Raw genomic sequence first — 21,549 nt, forward strand, 5'->3', positions numbered from 1 at the left:
TTTCTTCTGGCTACACATTTCTAGTCCTATGCTAAATTTTGTTGATGCATGACATGAACACATCTGTGACTACCCCTGCTGGATTCTGATGAAGTATTTAAGTGGTGACATTGATGGAGAAATGACTGAAGTGCTTTGAGTGCAGTGTTTGCAATGGCTGCCCATAACATGGAGGTGGAAATACTCAGGGTACTCCTGCTCCTACTTATGGACCACCTGTCTCTCTGAAAAGGTGTAGTCTGTGAGGTTGAAAAGAGGCAGATGTGAGCTTGATGATACATGTACTTCATTTTCATATGGATGAAACACCTATAAATGTTGCATTTTGTTAGAAAAAGAAGTTTTTCTCCAGAAAGAAAAATGAAAAAAACTCTTATTGATACAAAGTAATTCAAATGCTGCTTAAACTCATTAGCAGGGTTAATGGCAGTGTGAAGAAACTATCCTTGTGTGAGGCAAACTGTGCTTCTGAAGAAAATGACCTTGTGTGCTGATCAAGGGCCTGCCAATAGGAATTGCTTCAAATTTTTTTTATCTGTCTCCCCTTCATCTAGCACCTCTATGCAGCCTGACATTCCAGCTGCACCTTTACTCTTCAGCATTTTTTATCCATGTCCAATATCACAGTCTTGTTCCCTTGAGTTTTCTTCCCGTATATAGCTCTTCCCATATCCTGCTGTGCACCGCAGTGCCCTTCTCCCAATCCCATGCACCACAGCCTCACAGCCCACCAGCATCTTAGTCCTGGTCTCCAGCTCCACATCTGCACCATCTTGTAGTTCAATCTGTGCTGCAGCCACAAGACTTTGTGCTATGCAGTCTGTAGAACAGACTGCCTCCTGATGGGAGAGACAGGCAGAAAGAGGGAGCAAAGTAAGCAATTCCTTGGTCTGTGGAGCATCATGGGTCACCTACATCATAAAACATATGGAAACATACAGATTAGGTGATCTTTACTAAAAGTCTGTGTTAATGATGAAAGCACTGTTTAGCATGTACTCTGGAACTGCACTCTTTCTTTTATTTATGACACCCTAGTTTCTGTAGACAAAGAAATTGTCTTCCAAAATTAGGAGCACCATATTTTCAAGGCATACCGTATATTTATTTTATTTTTGTAACTAGTAAATGTCAAACAGTATTCATACACGGTATTGATGCATTAATGTTTTTTATTCAACAGTGAAGATACCTTTCCTTGTTACATTATATATTTATGACACACAGAGCTGTCAAATAAATTATGTCAAAGGAGCTACAACCAGACCTTGTGACACCTGTATCATAGAATCAGGGCAAATAACCTTTAAGATGAAAGACATATGATGAGAATTAGAAACATTTAATTTGCATAAATATAATGTTAACAGTCTCGTCCTTATTACATATTTTATGCCTAATTTTTAATTGCCACTATATTCATTTCTTAACATCAGTTTGCGCTCTATTTTTTCCTCATTGCTTGCTTTGTTTTGGAATGTGTGAAACACAAATTCTCTAAGAATCATATGATCGAATCCTCATTTTAATATATTCTGATTGGCAAATCTTAAATACTGCAGAAAACTTCTCACTAACATGGTGCAATATGTAAAATTTAGAATGAATTACTAAAAATAGCTTTAAAAATCCTAAATAAATCTGATAACATTGGGGTATCTCTGGAAAACAATCTTGTACTAAAGTTGCCCTGTGAAGTGCAAAATACACCAAATGTGCAAAATTGAAGCATGGATTTCCATAAGTTAGGTGATTCATACAGTTTGGATTTGGGAATGTAATATCTAAGCATCTAAGTATACATTTAGGAATCAGAGCAAACGGTTAGATTTTCAGAGTTCCTCACTACTCAGAGTAGTAAACTCATGGGCTTCACTAGTTGAAATTTGTTCATAAATGAGAGACTTCCTCAAGCCCCTGCTGTGGGGGTGCAGCCTCTCCTGCACCTTTAGAAATCAATAAGAGCAGAGAGAGCTCCACACTGTGCTCTTATTGCTAACACTGTATAAGTTCACTTAGATAAGCACAGTTAAGAAACTTTGCATTATTCTGAAAACTCCCTAGGGATGTTCAAGTAAATAAGGCTGAAAGTACAAAGATGAATGTTTGCCTTAGAAGGGCACAATAACTAAACCCCTTATTGTTATTTACTAATTCTGCTTTGTCTGGATAGTAAGGCCAAGGCCTGCATCACCATAAGGAGGCACAGGTTTTGTGCTCTATCCTACAGGGTGAGTTTAGCTCACTTTGCCCTTATGGAATAGAAGAACAAATATGGTTTATTCTATTCATAATATTCTATCACTTTATAATAATGGCAGTTGGACTACATGATCACTGATGGTTTCTTTCAAATGTTACTACATTTTATTTTATTCCATTTCATTCTGTTCTGGTGAAGCTAATTATGATGTTTTGGGTTAGGCTTTTATATATTTACACTATAATTCCTGAGAGCCAGAGGGAAGCCCTTAGTGGACAGTCTATGCAAAGAAGCATTAAGAGAAGGGTTGAAATTGATAGGTGAAATTGCCTCCAAAATTTAATCTAGATGATTTAGGGTGTTTCCTTAAATCTTCACCAAAGAATTAAGCAGTTGTTTGTCAGTTGACTTTTAAGGGGCACAAACACACCATCATCAGAGATTTGCAGAGAGCAGCTCAGGGATGACATAAAGCAACTTCTATCCCACCAGCAGAGCAACTGGTGATCTGGCAGTCCATGAGGTGCATAAGGTCTTGGCATGTCATCCTGGTCATTTGAAGACAGGATCTGTGCAAGCACATAATTTAGTAAACCGTAATAGCTCAGAGGGCTGGGTTGTGGGAAAATGGAAACTGTATCAGTAGTAAAGTAATTTGCCCTTTAAGATCAATAGGAAAAAAGAAATGACCCTTCCTCACCCTCTGCCCATAGTTCTGTAGAGCAGTTCTGGTTTTAAAGAGCTTAAGCTCAGTACAGGTGCTTTAGAAGAAATGAAAGGGCAACTGTCTTCATGAGTCTCTGTTCAGCTGAGAAACAACTACCCCAAGTGAAGCCACTTGCCAGAAAGGGAATCTAATTAACAATGTATATTCTCAGAAACTTATTTGGGCTAATTATTGCAGAATTATTACAAGTATACAAAAGCCCAGTGTTGGAAGGTTAAGAAATTCAGAGTTATGTTTAAATGTTTTAAAGGAAGAAGAATATTTCATCCCTGATTCTGCCCTGTGGGAAAATCAAGCAGTAATCACAGTAATAAGACATTTTCAAGTCTTACACTGGTGAAACACATTTCAGAATGACACTAGAAGTTCTTTGAGCTAATGGAAGATAAATGTCCATATGCCAAAACAGCCATTTAACTGTGGACAATTTATTCCTATTGAAAGCAGTAGAAATTGGAAGTAATTTTGATAAGCACTACAAAATTGATCATTTGATGCAGAGGGTTTCATCAAGGACTAACACTACAAGGCATTTTAAAAGTATCTCTGTTGTTCAATTTAAAAGATCATTCAGAACAAAACTGAAAGTCTCCTGGTAGCTGTTGTCTTTGCTAAGGACCTATTTTTAAACATTTCATTAATCAACTTATCTGTGCATTTGCAGAAAAACCCCAAACATTTACCCACCAAAGAATAAATGCTGAACTTAGTAGAAATGAGACCATTTATTCAAATTGCATAAATTGTGACATAAAATTTATGCTTCTACATTTAAAGTACATTGTAAATAGTTTCTAAAGTGTTAATAAATTACTAAAACTGTTTGAGTAAATTATTAATCAAATGTTATAGCCCGTTATTAAGTCCAATGATGTAATGAGTCATTTGCAATCAACTACAGCATTTGAAATTAACGCGCTTGGGACAATATACAGAATTTATTTCTCCTGTGTATAATGAGCTTCTCACTGTACTTATCAATCTTTTACATAGTAATTATGAAAGCAGTTTCAGAGAAATATGTACAGAACATTTCGGGTCATCTGTGAGACAATGTAGGGAAGAACTCCAAGTCACTCATAACTGAAAGGGCCAAAACCCCCATGTAATTCTCCCATTGTCATCTAGCAGTGTGGAATTACAAAGACTAGACAATATGCTTGTTGATGTCTTAACACAACTATGCAGAGATGCAAAAGTCACTCCATGAGCCTCCTCATCTCTTTCAGGCAGCAGCTTTGGGCAAACAGAGCAAGGACGGTCCAGACAAGACTACATATGTAACTTCTGATGAAAACAGAACACATAGCACTGATTTCTAAGGGGCACTGGACATGCATCTGCCTTCTCTGCATATACAGTTTTCTTGTAGACCTGGGTAGGTGTTAAAAAGCATACAAAGCCAAGAATGAAAAATGGAAGAATATGATATCAGTGATATGATGCGGTTACTGAAAATGGCTGTCTTGAGCAGAAGAAAGAGTAAGTAAAGCCATTAGAAGGAGTATGCATTGGTATATGGCTTTCTACATATACTGTATCAATTATAACATACTCTTTTAAGAATTCACAATGTCTCTATTCCATATATAAAACTATAGATGCATATTACAACTAATGGTACAATAGAAGATATGTGAAAGAATACATCTTACAGGTAAACACAGCCAGTACCTCATGTCTGATTTCTAATAATTTGTATCTAAATGTATATAAAAATATTTCATAAACACTCTATAGAACAATTGCATGAAGATTCTCCAAGTGATTGCAACTGAAAAATTTTCTTTCTGAATGGCAGATTTGTCATTATGGAATGTACTAAATGTATATATGGCATACAAAAATCATCTATGAGATCCACTGGAGAAAAAAGCTAAGGAAAAACAATGATGTAGTTCATTCTGAATACAGGCAGATGAAACTAGCCATACTCAATGGGTGGGCATCACACTTCACTCTGTTCACTGTACTTGCTGTAATTCTAAATTGAGAGAAACAGAAAAAAAAAAAGTATTACAAAGTTTTCCTAGAATATAATGTAAAATTAGCAGATGAAGGAGTGCTACCTTGGAAATGCCACCATTATAAAGATTTATAGTTCAAAAATTTATTTATGATTAGGGTGAACTGCAGAAAGCAACAGGCAAGTTTCTTATCAATTTATAAACATACAAAAGAGAATAATACAATAGTGTCATTGGAGTAGGTAGGTAAGAAAGCCTCTTTGCATTTCTGAACAGCAGCAGAGTTGAAAATGAACTGCAAAGCTATCGTCTCTGCCTTTCCGGCAGTGAAAGACTTTTTCCTGCTGGGTGGGGGGAAGCTGAAATGTAAATTGGAATGAATCACTTTCTATTAGTCTCTAACTTCTTCCTCCTATTTTTTTTTCTATCCTGCCTACTCCTTCATGTAAACATTGAAAAGTCCTACTGACCTCAGCATCTTAAAAAGGTGCAGGAAGAATACATAGACTGGTAGTTACAAGGTAGTGCTACTACTGCAGTCACTCTGCCTTTTCACTCCTGTCCATCTTATCTTCAAGTGTTAAACACAATGAACACAAAAAATCCCCTGAAGCTGATATTTTGAATACTTTGAAGAAACATTAGCAGCATGTATACTGCTCATAGTTACTGTTCATAATTACATTTAAAATATGAGGCTGTATGTAAGCCTTTTAGACTAAGCTGCTAAGCCACTATACACAGGTTTGATTTGCCTAGCAGCTTTGGTAGAAACATGTGAGCAGTTCCTAGAAAAGTGGGCTTCTGAGCTTTAACTCCCTCTTCTCATTTTGAACATTTGCCATGGTCTATCCATGTCGCATTTCCATAAAATGAGAATGCTAGTACATAATTATCTTACAAGAATCTTTGGAAGGTTAATTAATGTCAATAAAAATGCAGACATTTTATAACACAACAATCATTCTAATTCACCTAATCAGACCCAGACAAAATATACAATAGCTATCCCCATTATTTTTGCCCTACGGTTATTATTTCAGTAAATTATTTCTTGCAGGGCAAAATAATAAAAATGTTGCAAAGCTCTGAAGAGAACATGTTTTTCTCGTCAATCCATTTGACCAACTGTGCCAACTCACCTTAACCTGGGTAAATCAATGGAAAGTGGTTTTTTTTTTCCATAGGCAACTCAAACTTAATTAGTAAAATAAGATGTGAACAAAAAACCCAAACAACCAAACCACAGACCCTGATGAATTTAATGTCTCTTGGAGAAGGCTCTGAGCCAAGCTCTAGCCATGTTTGGAATCCTAAATATAAAACCATGGGAAAGCACTACTTGTACTGCACAGTCCATTACACTGGCGTTAGAGTGGGAAAGAATCAGATAGTTTATGAGGAAAGCCCAGGTTTACAATCTTTTTAACAAGGAATGCAAGAATCATTGGGCAAGAAAATACATGCTCAAATAAATGCATGTTCAAGCCTCAAGCCTCAGTTTCTGAGCCAAGCATTTCTTCTCCCTGTAGCTCTTTCTTCCACCTCATGCAATTCCTCTTCCCACTTTCCACCAGAGAGCCAACACAGTATACTTCAGTGCAGAGCAGAGACAAGCTTGCTAGTTCAGACTAAACTTGCTAGGGATCTAGAAGTATTTCAGTCAGACCAGAATGGTGCTATGGGAAGTATCTTCAAGCAAACCAGGAGGGATTGTAGTTTCAGTAATGCAGAACTGGGTGTGAATTAATTTGCCTCACCAGGAGGCTGTGTTAGGTGTTTGTAAATGACATAAGGCTTTCCAGTGGAGAATGTGCCCGTGTTAAGGCACCACAACACTGCTCCTCTGGATCTAGCATAGAAAATCGAGAACGTGTTGCAAAAGGGCAGATGTTGGTGCTAGAGAGTGCTTTCAGCAAAGAACTGGGTAACTGCATTTCAGAGGTGGAGGACCTGTTGTAGATAATAGACAGATAAAAGATTTCTGCACGAAGATTCACTCGGTAAATAAGACTTTCACAGACTTTAACAAATTGCTGTGAGCATCCAGGAAGTCCTCAAGGCTTCACCTACCCTCTGCTTGTCTTACCCTGTGAATTTGAATGGCACCAACTGCTGAAGAAATAGATTCAAAAAATACAGGATTTTCAGATTCAAGGTTTCCACCATACTGCATTGCTTTTATCAAGGAAGCTGCAATAAAACAAACACATGAGCACTGATAAGATAGCAAGGATATATAAACCATCACAATAAAATTTTTGCTGTAAGATGATACTTGCCTTTGCAATGTGCTAGCAACACATCGATGTGTCTGTTTTTACAGTCCGTGTAAATCTAAATATGTGAAAACATCGAATTAAAAAAAGAACCTGTTCAAATAGAGAATAAAATACAAAAAAAAAAAGAAAACCCATTTTCAAGGCAGGCAGAGCGCCTGGAATGCTGCTGTAGCAGCTGTACTGACAGCAGCCACCAGAGTGAGCCCTTCTATAATGCAAACGTCACCAACCCACACTAATTTCCTACCCCCTCCTCACAGTACTATACAGCTCTGCCGAGAATTGAAACAGTTCAATTAACAATTTTTCAAACTAAAACTTTTGGGGGGGGTATTTCTAGTTCTCCTGTTACAGCGTGTTTCCCCATGTCCTTGCCATATGCTTAGCTACCAATCCACACAGATAGAAATTAGACCTAGAAAACTTTTGACACTTCAGCAGTTTCTCAGAAAAGCACCACAACCACCACACCACACTACACTCTGCAGCGAGTTGTTCTTTATTCTTTCTTTGAAAATGGTCAGTGAAAATAAAAAATAGAAAAGTGAAAACAACTTCAAAACCAGAGCAAGGTCTTTTTATGCCAGATGAGGAATTTCCAAAGCAATTCTGGCTTCAAAAATTTTCTAAACAATCCATGTAAAGGGGGGAAATTCTGAGAGAAAAGATTCAAAGAGAAGCCCATCAGACTACCATATTTTTAAAAATAAATGAAAAGCCATACTCGGTCCATAAATCCCTTCATCTCTGGCATCAGTGATGATATTTTGGGAAGCAGTGTAACAACAAAGACATGTTGAGTGTGTTCCTCTCTGAGTAACTCAGTTCTGGACCAGCTATTCATTCAGAGGCTTCACTCCCAACCTGTGCACTTCACACCAGACTTACCTCTCACAAATTTATCAAACACCTCTTTGACATAATTTATAGTTCAGAGGTCTCTAAGATGTTTTAGAAATAAGTTTCACCTTTTTTTTAATTAATATTTTATTTTATTGAATGCCCTATATTTTGAATGGATGCATACTAAAGAGTAACACTCAGTAACTAAACTTATTTTTCCAGTTTTCTTTTTTTATTATATCCCTACCTATATGTGTAGTTTTAATTTAAAGTCTTCTAAGGCAACACTTACTTCACCTCACAATCACTGTAGTAAATTGAAAAAAATGGTTTGGATAAGAAAAGGCCTGGGCTGAGACCCAAGTTCAAATCTAGCCTTCTATCTTACTCAGAAAAAGTATGTAAACCAAACCTAAACTCTGTACTCACTATACGACTTTTAAACTCCAGATCTGATGAAAATGTAAGGAACAGCTTTTGAACATAATTTTTCATTCACTGTATAGAACTGCTTATTATGCAGAACCATAGAACCATAGAATTGTTTACATTGGAAAGGACCCTTAAGACCATTGAGTCCAACCATTAACCTGGTCCTGCCAAGTTCACTGCTAAAATGTGTCTTTCCAACCACTCTGCCCCTACCCTGCAGCACTGCCTGGGATTGTTGTGATCAAGTCCAGAACTCAGCACTTGGCCTTGCTGAACCTTATATTGTTGGCCCAGGTCCATCAGTCCAGCCTGTCCAGGCCCCTCTGCAGAGCCTTCCTACCCTCCAGGATATCAACACTCCCACCTGACTTAGTGTCCTCTGCAAACTTCCTCTCAGCCAAATCATCAATAAAGATGTTAAACAGGGCTGGGAACAGTACTGGCCCTAGAGAATACCAGTTGTGGCCCGCCACTACCTGGAGTTAGTGGCATTCACCACAGTAACCAGTTATTATTGGTGTTTATCTTCTGGGAGCATCTTGGAGCTCCTGCAATGCCTGCACCCAGTTCCGCTAGGCATGCCGCCCACAGGAGAAAACATGGAGATCATTTGTTGACCTCCAGCTTAGCAGAAAGCAGGACATACAGATAAAATTACAGAATTAAACATGAAATTTTAAAAGGGTAAATCTACACATGACTCCACTGTAACTGACATGACAGGGCCAAATTTGACCTAAAACAACCTTAAAATTAAAAAAAAAAGTTCAGAAACTCATCATCGTTACATACAGATATGTACATTTGCACTATTACCCAGAATATTTAGAAAAACATTAATGTAATTTTATATTTAAACACAGTGTAGTTTAATACCAAATCTGTGTTAATATTTTCCATGAGTAATGTGTTTGTCTATTGATATAGGTGAAGTGATTAGTAGTTGCCCCCAATAACTGATATGCAGTTATATAGTTATATACAGAATTTGTCTGATGTCATGAATACCTGAAGAAGCATTGAGACTCCAGTGTAGTCAAAGAAATTCAATCCACTGCAGTCTAATATCAAAACACCTCGCTCACTGTGACATGACTGCACCAACTCACCTACATATTTGATAAATGAAAAACTAATTAAAAGGGAGAATAGTCAAGAAGTGGGTATAAGAATAATAATAGCTCAGCAAAGTAAGCCCAAACTAACACAATAAAATTTTACTATTATGTACTGGGGTATCAGGAAGGCAAATGGCACATTTTAGAAGCACAAATGAAGGACATTTAGAGCAATGGGATGAAGTGATGACAGGCAGAACATAATGAGATGTTTTAGACGGCATAGTGTCTCAAGAATTAAACAATTCTTTCTTCAAATTTGAATTTCTAATTGAGTCATGATAATAACTTGGCTTCTTGGGAAAATTTTTCATGGAATACACAGAAAATATAACTCTCCCCTAAATTCTAACACAACACTGATTTCAATATTACCTGAATGCCTGTCTATGGCTTAACTTAATATTCACCCATAAGGAAGAAAAATATCTAAAGTGAAGTGTTTAATTTTCCTAAGGTTTTACTATGCTGGGTTTTGTTTGGTTATTTTTTTAATATACTATCACATATTGATGCTGCATAAAAAATTACATTGGTAAGATTTGCAACGATCTTATTCTTCAACCTCAGGCAACCTTGTGTTTAATCTAAACACGCTCTGTTCTAAATACATTCCAAGCTAGCACATAGATAAATGATTTCTGGCTTTCATAAAGGGAAAACTAGAAAATAATGCACATCTTATTTACATTGATCTGTGAAAAAATATTTGTTATTATAATGCACGTAACTAAAAAAAAAAAAGATGAAGGAAAGGAATTCTGAATGTACAAATGAGTTAAGCTAAATGCCATTGGTAGAGTAGATAGATTGGTAGATTTTAAAATATTGAGGGGACTTAGAATTTCCCCATGATACAAATTTATAATGGTCATAATTCCTTTGTGTCAGTAGTCTGAGAGCCAGAGCTCTTTGGACTTGTATCTCGAGAGATTTACTGTCTTTGTACTGTTCAAAGTACATAATAGATACATACCAAACAAAAATACAGAATTTTAGAGGGAGCTTCCTGTCTGAATTACTGTGATGGAAATCCAGAAAGGATTTATGAGCTCTGCTAGGCTGCTCAGTGTAATAATTCCCTGGTACTTCCTGCATTGCACTAGAGGTTGCCTGGCTTCTAAATGGGGGGATAGGTACAGGCTTGCTCCCTCTTTGGGCCAGTGGCAAGAGCAAGAGCAGCTGTTTCATTTGGTGCTGATACAGACAGTACTCCCCAAAAGGAGAAAGGTTCTTTCTTTATGACAAAGATGTAAGTTGCCATGCTTCCCAGGGCAACTGCCATAAGGATTAAGGATTGTGTCCTCCTGTTCCCTTCCTTCCTGAAAATTTAAATTCCACATTTTGCTTTTCTCTTCATGGGGATTTTTTTTCTCTCTGCTTTTTATTTTTAAGACCCCATGAAGATCCCCATAGACTTGGTACAAGTAACAACAGAGCATTTAAGTGTTCAAGGCAGGCTTTCAGAAAAGAGGTTTTGTGCTGTCTATCAGTGCTGTAATGTGAGAAACCAGTTCATATTAAGACAACTGAAATATGTACCGGCAAGATCTTCTCACACATAGTATTTTACAGTATAGTCAATACAATGCACTATAGTCTTCAGTAGTCATTATCACAGGTTGCTATGCTACAGTAAAGCAGTCTGTCAGCCCCAGGTAAACTAAACACTGTAGTATGATAAAAATCTCATGAGTCTAGTTAATAAATGCAAACATTCAGACTACAGCCTCCAAATCAAATTCTCTATTGCAGCCCTAATGCTTATAAGCATTTTAAATAAGCACAGTGTTTTAATTCAATCCACAAAGAAGTCATCTGTATAAAGTATCTTCTGCAAAAGGTTGCTGCAGCTCTCCCATGGGAATGCAAGTGCTTTGATTTGATTTAAGTGTTATAAAATGTGGGAAGAGTGGAATTATCCAGCTTAATCCTTAATTGAAAGCAAACTCCTAGGGTTTTTTTTCTTTTTTCTGTACTGTACCAATATACTGTACAGTATTGTTGGTCATTGTGTCACTGATAATTCAGTTGACATTTTCTGAGATTTTCTCCTGTGTGGCTATAAAGATCCAGCAGATTTAACACAGTTCTAATCTTATCTTATTTTTACTTTTGCATACTAGTATCCAGCTCGGTAAATGGAAGAAAACAAGACCAGAGCTTAGTGAAACAGCCTTTTCAGCCTGGGCTGAAGATCAGTGCATGCAGCAATGTGGACAGGGTTTCCCTACACTGCCTACCTGTCTCATTATGCACACAGTCATTCCTGTGAAGTGAGCAGGGACTCATAGAAACATAGAAAGGTTTGGGTTGTCAAGGACCTTAAAGATCATCTAGTTCCAACCCCCCTGCCACAGGCAGTGAGTGTTCAACTATAACCTTCCACTCTTGTAGAAAAAGTATTTTCATGGGTTCCCTGCTTTTGAAATCTTAAAAAGTCAGTCAAAAACAGCATGAAAAATAGAACCACAGTTAACATAGTTCAATACTGTTTGGCATTGATGCTTTCTTGAGTGTTTGGTCTAATCGAAAATATTTATTTCCATACAACTTGAGTTCACCTAGAAACATACAGAAAAACATGGAGCCATTTTACACACTTACATCCATCTTGATTTTAATATCATTTGTAGGTAATAAACTCACCATGACAACTTCCATTGGAAAATGAACAGAGCAATGTGTTCTGCTCACACTGAAATAAAAGCAACAAACTAGTAACATACCAAGGGAAACTAGTTCAATGCACAGTAACCAGAGAAAATCAACGTGATATATAAGAATTCTGTTTCTCCATATTAAAGTTAACTAATTCTTTCCAAAATCATGATCTATGCACCAATCTATTGGATATATAATATTTTTAGTAAAACTTTAGAATACTGAGATACATACTGAAATTGAGATTTTGCTTTTCTCTCAAAAGGTGGAAAAAAGTTCTTGAGAAGATAAGTGATTTTAAAAGATTAACTTTTGATTAATTTTCTACTTGCTGTAATCTCATCTGCTACACTAATATTTTAGTAAGAACATTTTCCAAATGTAAATTTATTAAAAGCGATCTTTATCTGAAGAATTTTTGTAATAATTTTTTCAATATGCATGCTAAGTTCTCAGTAGAAATATAACCTGAAACCAGAAAAAGAGGACAGAAACAAAATCCCAACTGCAAATTTGTCACACCCTTGTGCTACAGAAAGACATTTATTCCACAAAACGAAAATTAGAAAAAAATTTATGCACGGTATTTCAGGCAGCTGTACTGCCAAATACCTTACAGAAGAGACAAAGGATAAAATCTCCCTCCTAAGTAACATATAAATTAAGTTATTAAATTAAGTTATCACTCTTACTAAATTAACTCATAAATTAATTCTGTGCAAATCCTAAGTGATTTCTCTCTCTTTGGAGGTTTGTTATCATACTAATCCAAATCAGTTAGCTTAGCAGAACTAAGAAAAAAAAAAATCATCACATTTTCTAAACTGAATTTCCACCCACTAAATGCACACAGTTAGCATAACTGTTTGTCAAGGGACAGCAGATGTGGTAGACACGTGTTGCTGTCTTAACAACCCATCTTAGCCTGTGAGTTTTTCAACCCAGTTTGCCAAACTGGATGAAATTGCCCACAGTAAGCATCCTATAGTATGGAACTGTCTTCATTGTACTGATAGAAAAATAATACTTTTTTTTTTCACTTTTAGGAAGTGTTGCAGGAAGTTTCAGTAGTTATGTGCAAACAAACTTGGAAAATGCTATACTTATGGGGATTTCCTCCAAAACTGTGTTATACACAATTTGTATACTGTTTATTTTTCCAATGCAATCAATGCAAGAAATGAAAAAGAAACACTGACTTTGAGAAAAAAATTACCCACTTTATACCATCTTGCTAATTCTACAGATATTGCTTTTAGTTAGAAATGAACTGTCTATCTCTTATGGACTCAAGTCCAGAAAAAAAAAATCACCTTTTATTCAAGCAAATTTGTAGCTACCCGTTGTCTTTGTAAAATCCCAATCTCAAATCAGCTGAGGTTATTTAAATTCTTCCAGAAATTTTAGAGTTTTGCATCAGTGTGTTAATGTCTCTTACATGTTCATATACAGAAAGAATAGAGATATTATTTTCAAGTAATAATAAGAAAATAATCCATATTGAATCTGATTAAGATTAGGATTAATTTTATTCTGAATGAATAATTTGCAATATTACCTTTTTATGTTTATTTCAGTATCTGATTGTATTCTCTAAGAAATGCAAGGAAAGCAAGCACAATCTTCAACACGGTCACCGTGATTACTGAAGCATACAGCACATCCTTGTTTACATTTCACATACCTGGATGTTCATAATATCCTTCTGGATTATCTTTATCAGGTCAGCATGAAATTTCCTGGCATTCAGACAGACTAATGGATTGTTGACTGAAATTATCTTTACCTGTTTCAATGATTCCTGTTGAATGCAATAAACATAATGTTGAAAAGTTCGTCTTGCATTTGGAGGCCCAAACTCAAACTCATTAATCTAAAAATCCTTAAAATACCTGTAAATTAACAGAGAGGGAACTTTGGACTGTGAGAGTAGTTTAACAGATAAATCTCTTGACCAGCCTTCACACACTACTGAAGTAAGAATGGAAATATAAGTAGTGTGCCATGAAAATTACCTTTAATTCTTGTTATGATGAAAAAAATCATAGTCCTTGCGATGCCTAATACTAACTACTATCTGACAAATAATAATAGCACTGTTTCAGTTGATGCGATCTCCAAACAGACAAGACAACATTTGCAGACAGGGAATATATTTTATTAGACAAACACATGTCTTGAAAAAAGTACACAAGTTTTGGGGCAAACACTGCAGGTGGTTTGGGGAAAACAAGCAATATTCATTGCAGTCATCTGAAAATTACTTTAGTATGGATATATTTGTCCATGCAAATACTTGGTGGACCTACAGTAACCTTGAGTGGCACATTTAAAGCTTGATACCTACACATATCTACAATCAACTCAATAATCTACACAAGAACCATCAGTCAGCCTTTATCATGTCTCTGCACTTCACTAAGTTACAACCAGTTTACCAGTACCTTCAGCCAGACTGTGCAGCTTGAAACATAGATGTTGCAAAGCAGATTGATTCTGGACATCAGATAAAGATCAGAAACCCCCAGGTACAACTGGGGAACATTTTGCACAAAAGAAGTGCTATTTCTCTAACTCTCAAGGTGAACCCTTAAAAAACCTTAAAGCCAGAAAGAAAATAAAAATTTATATATAAATATATTGGATATCACTAATACATGCTTAAATACTGGTTTTGTAGAAGATAGAATTAAGTTAATTATACTGAACTCTAAATTTTCCACATGTTGTGTGATAATGGAAGTAAACCCAAAGAATTTTGCAAGACGATACAGGTCAAAAAAGTCATTTTTCTTCCTAACAAAAGTCATGTAGCATGGTCATGCTCAAACAACAGAAAGTGGAGCTGACACAGACCATTTTTTAAGTAGTTAATAATTTTGGAGGATTGCATTGAAGATTTGTAGTTTTCCCAACAGACTTTTATGCAAAACAGGAATGAAAATCTTCACCACAAACCACATAATCTATTTCCTTATTGTAGACTGCTGTTCAGACTTCTGGGAACCAGAAAATCTCTCAGACACCACCACAGTTACCATCATAAAAAGAAAACATTTCAAACATCCCAAAGTGAAGCAAAGAACACCCAACTATGTATAGGGACTTTGCACAATTTACCTAGGAATGTGACTGTGGTAAATATCACAACACCAACATACATCACCCAGACAAGTGGCAAAGCCTAACTGCCAGTTAAAATGGCTCAGTTTGTATGCAAGAAAGTTCTAATATAAGGGCAAAGCAGGGGGCAATATATGTTTGAATGGAGAAATACTCTGACATCCCACAGATTCCCATAAAAATGATGCTATACACAGCTTGGTGTGAAGATAAACGAACACTTCAGTGCCTTAGCAGCACTGGCAAAGTAGAAGATGAAAACTAAGCAAAAAGGAAAGCTGATGTGCAAATATCAAAGCCTGTGATGATCAAGAGGCTCATAAGCTTCCAAAAGCACAAGGTGAAAACCTAGAAAGGCTCAAGTCATAAGGCCAAATCAAAACAATGGCAGACTAGGCATAATTTTTTTGTCCAGAATGTGAAAGATCAAATGTGCCCATTTTGACTTAGTTGTTCCTGTTTCTGGTTTGGTTCTTTCTTAATAAGAACCGTTGTGAGAAAAATGAACTTCCTCATTGTTGTGTCCTTGCTAAGAAAGCAGGAAAGTTACCTCAGGTGGCCGGTTCCCATCACCCATTAGGAGGACACAGGCAATTGCCCCATGAACTCTGAACAACACCACCTATGCTCGGGTAAGGATTCAGTTCAAGTGAACTCCCATGGTGCAATGTGTTTCACATAAGCTTCTAAATACCCTTTGATTTTTTTCCCACATTAAAGCATCTTTTCTCTTACTGATGAAATAACTTCTATAAATTCACAGACAGAGTAGATCATTAAGCTTGGATATTTTTATGTTTAAAAGTCCTGTTGTTTATGTCTGAGCTGTTATTTACCAGGGAAACTTGGATCAGTCTAACATTTATACATTAAAAATTACCCTAAATGCCTGCTGCAATCCAGTGACTCCAAATTCAATTAAAGGCATTTTTCTCAATCTTAAAAATATTTTCCTTCTTTGTTTTTTGTAATAAGGTCTTGAGCAATTTGCTTCCTTAAGAAAATATTTTTCTCCACTGTTTGCAGACACTAGTTTGTTATTACCAGGTTACTGGCATTAATCTTAATGATTAAGGTGGGAAAAAAGCAGGGGATAAGTAAACTTATAAAATGTATAGGGATTTGTACAAAATATTTTATGAACTAATAAGAAAATCAGGCAAATAAAATTTTGGTTACCCACCTCTGGCAAAGTTACTCCAATGTTTTCAATGTTTTTCTTAAGAATGAAAAGTGATATAATAATTGGCAGCTGGACCAGCCTCAACAACAAAGTTTCTAATTCGCAGTTCAGTCCTCCAGATTCTTATGTACCTTTCAAATTCCAACATTGCTCAGCATGCCAAAACAGTAAATACCCCTGAGCCCCTGGAAGTTCAGATTGTGAGCCCAAGATAGCTCTGATGGATGACATTTGCTTGAAATAATAAATTCTTTAAAGAAAAACTTCTTAATGGTGAGGCATATAACTGCTGAGCATGTGGCTTACTGATACATAAGACCCTTCATAAACATTAGGAAAGGAAAAAGGACATAGAAACTGCCATGGTGGAGAAGGCAGGGTGTCCCAATGATGGGGCTCTGCGCTGAAAGGACACATGTTTCTACTTCTCTCTTGGCAGCTGACCTACCATTTAATCTCAGAGGAGGGAGTTCACCTCTCCAGGTCATTACCCTTCTCTTCTTACTGTAGGCCTGACCACAAGCAACTGTGATGATAATTGCAATGAAAATAACCAAAAGAATATGACTAGTTGGTTTAAGTTTGTAAGAAGCCAAATTTTAAAACCACCAGGTTTTGGAAGATATTTTTCCATCCATTTTTTTATGTGAGGGTGCCCTTTTTTCAGCATAGAGTGATGAGATGTGTGAAGCACTCCATGAAAACTTCATGGTGCTGTCCCTCCTTGACCAGCCACTGTTCTCGGGGAAAGTCCAGTCACAAGGGACTGCTGGCAGAAATGGGGTCAGAAAAGAGGTTGCAGATTATGAGAATACCAAAGGACTTTTAGGAAATGAGGAAATCTGGTAAGAATTCAGACACTGCTATTGTCTGCTCAGATTGCCCTTGTCAGTCCTGGCAAGAGATTTCCTGAAAATTAGGAATTAGGAAACTTTTACAAAGTGCAATTCCTAACTTAAAATGACAAATAAACTAAGATAGATCTAAGAGGACTTGCCTAACTTCACTTTACAGACTAGCAGCATGGCCATGAAGGTATTTTGATTTCTGATGGCCAATTAGTTTTGTTTTTACTATATCATACTAGCTTTAGATTTCAAGCGGTCATATCATAAAAAAGTTCCCTTGACTCCCTGATTGCAATCTGATAGCCAGCTAGAGAAAATAAATCTGAATTAGTGAAACATACACTAATAAAAAAAGTTAAAAAAACTTACACAATTATCTTCTGCTTTGTATTTGTATTCAACTTCTTTCACATTTTTCAAATTCAGTGTCTTTGCTCTATAATCAATACACAGACAAAATCTGTAAGGCAAGGTCTTAGTCTTGAACTGAAACAGGAAGAGACAGCAAACTACAGCAAAAAAGTTTAAAGTTGCAACAATGCAATTTGTCCATAGTTTTGTGCATATAGATTTTATCTTTTTGGATAATGAGTTAAAGAGTATAAAGCTCATTTTAGAATTATGATATAGCACTTTGAAAATATGAATAATAAATATTTCTGATTAATAAAATTTTAATTTTAATTTTCTTAATTTTAATTTCCATTAAACTTCTGTAGCTGGCCAGAGAGCTATTCTCAGGGTAGCTTATATATATTCTGTAGCTTCAAAGGTAAGGAAGTTTAATTATTATGTTTTACCTGCAACATCATATTGTAAGGAAAGGGAAAATAAATACGTCGAATAGCTGTGGGTCATGAAAAATAAAGATGTTTTGTCTTTGAAATTTACACATCTTTGTATGATGAAGCAGAACAGTGCACTCTAGCTATTAAAATGAGGGACTTAACTGAAAAGTATCCCTATGCCCCCTATGAAGTCTGTGAAAAGAGAAAGCTGCCTTGGAAAGACAGCTCAGTGTAGGTGGGTGTAGGTTGTACTTTGATCTTCAGTGTAGGTTGACCTCCTGCTTCAAAGCATCATTTGCAGGGACAAAATTAATTGAAGAAGACTATGAAACTAGCTATTATCTGAGCTCTGTGCCTAAATCTAGACAATGGAAGTAATCCCAGAATATAAACATTTAATAGGTGCATCAATGTGCAAGGAGTATTTGCAGATATTGGGGTTGGCTAAATGAGCCTTGCAAAAGTCAGCTGTTCTCTCATCTTTGCATAAATTAAACTGTAGCTGCTGCTGGTTTTAATACAGGTGATACGTGACATGTATCACATGCAATACTTTGGCATCTGAACAGAAACTTCTTAATAAAAATTCTATGATATTTTTCTAGCTTCACTACCCCTAACTTTTGCTCATCGCTGCACGGCTTACTACATGCTATCAGCACAGGAGAAATTTTTCAGGCTGCTACCTTGTTCAGTACTGTGAGATTATGTGGACAATCACGTCCAGCTTGACTGGAGAACACAAAAATCACTGGAAAGAATCTTATTTACTTTAATTAGCGCAGGTTCAGACTGAGGTCTCTGTTAGATCGGGCAACAGAGGATGATGCTTTTTTGTGTTAGATTTCCCTCCCTTTCTGCTGTTGGTAAACCTCAAACATCCAGGCCCAGGGTAAAAACAACACACAAACTTGCCCTCTGCTTTACTTGCAGAATTTACCAAAATTTTAGCTTCTTGAGTAGCAGAAGGCTACCACAAAGGTACTGACTAATTCAAGGAGAAACCATCTTCCATAATTTTTAACTGCCTTGCAATTTTGTACTACTTTCATGCTGGTTCTGCGACTTACTCCAAGAGAATAGAGCTGTGCACTGTTAACTTGAAGAAACATTTAATCGAGTTGTCTACACTATGCTTAATTTCAGTGGGTTTCAGTGTTCATGCAAACAACTCCATGAAAGCAGCAAATCATTTTCAGGTCTTGTGAGCTCTGCATAATTCTGTAGCACAAATAAATGAGGAACCTCAGCTAATATATTCTCTTTACTCATGATACAAAGTAGCGACTATAATATATTCAAAATAATATATGACCTTCTGATAGCTCCTGTTTATTTGTTCTGGCTTTTCTAATTCATACACAGAACTTACACTTTTCATTAGACATTAGAATAGTTGTGTAGTTATGTTTCATTAACCTATATTAGCAGTGCAAATGTCAACTATCAACTCCTGTGCAACATAATACCTAGGAGTTTATAAAGGTGCTTAGTTACTAAGGCTTGCCTGATATAATCTCTCGTTAAGGACCAAATAAATATCTAATGGAAAAAAATGTGTTATTAATCTTTCTGTTGATTTTATGCTACCTTCACATAATGAATCATACAGATGTGTAATAATAACAGAAATCACAAAATAATGCCATTTCATAAAATGTTTTAGAGATCCTTAGTCTACAATAAATGCACAGGTGTGAGTTTTCCTTTTGAATTGTCCTATCTTGTAATTTTCTGCAACTAAAATCTGAAGTTTAGTTGTTAAATTTAGTATACCGCATGTCTATTCTGTCTGTGAAGCAGTTTGTGGAAAGAATGCATAGTGATGTGCTCATAGAACATCTCAATAAATTGATTCTTACCTGGGAAAGCGGAAAATCACAATTACTATGGTGCAGACAACGCCATACAACAGTCCCACATTAGCAGCAAAGCATATTGTAAACACGTAGGTACTAACCCATATGCTCTTTAAGGAGGGAAGCAAAAAGAGGTGATTAGGTTTAAATTTTATAGCAATGTGCATTTTATGAATCAGAAAAAAAAGATTTTTAAAACTAATATAGTTTATCAGATGTGAACATTTGGATCTTTGAATTGGCAAACACTGAAGACTGAATTAGCAATTAAAATAATGCCTCCCCATGGGAGACCACGTACAACATGGCACTGCTTATCCCAGTGATCATAGAGGTTCCTTCCAGAGTTACTTAAAATAGCATATGTATTTGTGCTAACAGCATAATTCAGAGTGAACTGTTCTGTTGTAAAGCCTGTATTTTATTTTTCACACTGCAGGTTCTTGTCACCTTCTTCACTGCACAGATTTTAAATCCTCCTTTCCTTTCACACAATGAGGATGCACCCTAATGAAGGCACATGCAGAGAGCTCTTCTCCCACTAATCATGTCAGTGGGAATTATAATTTGCAAAGAGGCTAATTAGAAGTGGTGCTTATCCAAGTAGAGCTGACTAAAAAAACTCTATAACAAATAAAAAATATGGATTCCTGTTCAATACAATTCAAAAAATACATAAAAGCATATATGAAAATAAAGTCACTTTGAAGAGAAATTGAAAATATTTTAAAAAACCATAAAAAATTTAACATTTCATTTTTTCCATTATTTTCCTATGAGAAATTATCATTTTTAGTTCCATACTACAATGATATGTATAACTGAGAAATATCCAGATTTTACAATTAAAAGAAGAAAAGTACAAATTACTTAATTTCTTACACCAAGCTAATTGGTATAATAAAGCACATATCTCTTGCCTTGAGGGAGCCTTAAGCAAAGACTGCCACCTAATCTTTATTTTAAAAGTGTTAAAGAAGTATGGGAAGTATTTCCACTCCTCTATATACTTATACCCACAGGTGCCTGTTCCAATAATTGCTTCTTGTAGTGCTTCTTGTTCATGATTGCAGAATAACACCTCACATTACAATGGCACAATCAATGTTAAGATTACACTTTCTGATGCTTTCACTTAACTCACAAAAGCCAGAGACAATAGAATACTTTCGGCCTAACCATAGAAATTTTTCTTGAGCAGATATCAGAACTATTATTTTATGAATTATAAAATGTAAGTCATACAGTGCTAATCTGTGCTTCACAGAGGACAGTGTTATATGATTCTTTCAAGAAAGCTTTTCAAGATTCCTAACTGCTGCAAAAGGTTTTGCAGTCTCTTCAATGGCACAGCTGCTAGATGAAGAGGAACTTCATTCTCTGAGACTGTCCTCAATCACCAGTTGTATTTTAACATGACATCTTAGACAAATTGTTCTGTCTATATTTGCAAAGAATACCTTTATAAGCAACAGGTATGAATTCTAATTAACCAGTGAGAAAATAATGCTC

The 21,549-nt window shown here is 36.0% G+C and overlaps 1 protein-coding gene across 1 annotated transcript in view; it reads right to left on the reverse strand.

Annotated features, from left to right (window-relative positions):
- Positions 1-1,165: 1,165 nt before the first annotated feature.
- Positions 1,166-21,549, reverse strand: part of SLC26A7 (solute carrier family 26 member 7) — an 81,818-nt gene continuing 61,434 nt past the window's right edge. Inside the window, exons 12-19 of the mRNA XM_071554198.1 lie at positions 20,041-20,147; positions 17,760-17,826; positions 13,921-14,037; positions 12,222-12,270; positions 9,463-9,563; positions 7,180-7,234; positions 6,987-7,090; positions 1,166-4,914 (exon numbers count right to left, since the gene is read on the reverse strand). Coding sequence (XP_071410299.1) covers positions 4,879-4,914; positions 6,987-7,090; positions 7,180-7,234; positions 9,463-9,563; positions 12,222-12,270; positions 13,921-14,037; positions 17,760-17,826; positions 20,041-20,147 — 636 coding nt within the window. The 3' untranslated portion in view covers positions 1,166-4,878. The remainder of the gene's footprint in view (positions 4,915-6,986; positions 7,091-7,179; positions 7,235-9,462; positions 9,564-12,221; positions 12,271-13,920; positions 14,038-17,759; positions 17,827-20,040; positions 20,148-21,549) is intronic.

Source organism: Pithys albifrons, chromosome 4 (assembly GCF_047495875.1).
Source record: "Pithys albifrons albifrons isolate INPA30051 chromosome 4, PitAlb_v1, whole genome shotgun sequence".
In the NCBI taxonomy this organism is placed as follows: Eukaryota; Metazoa; Chordata; class Aves; order Passeriformes; family Thamnophilidae; genus Pithys; species Pithys albifrons.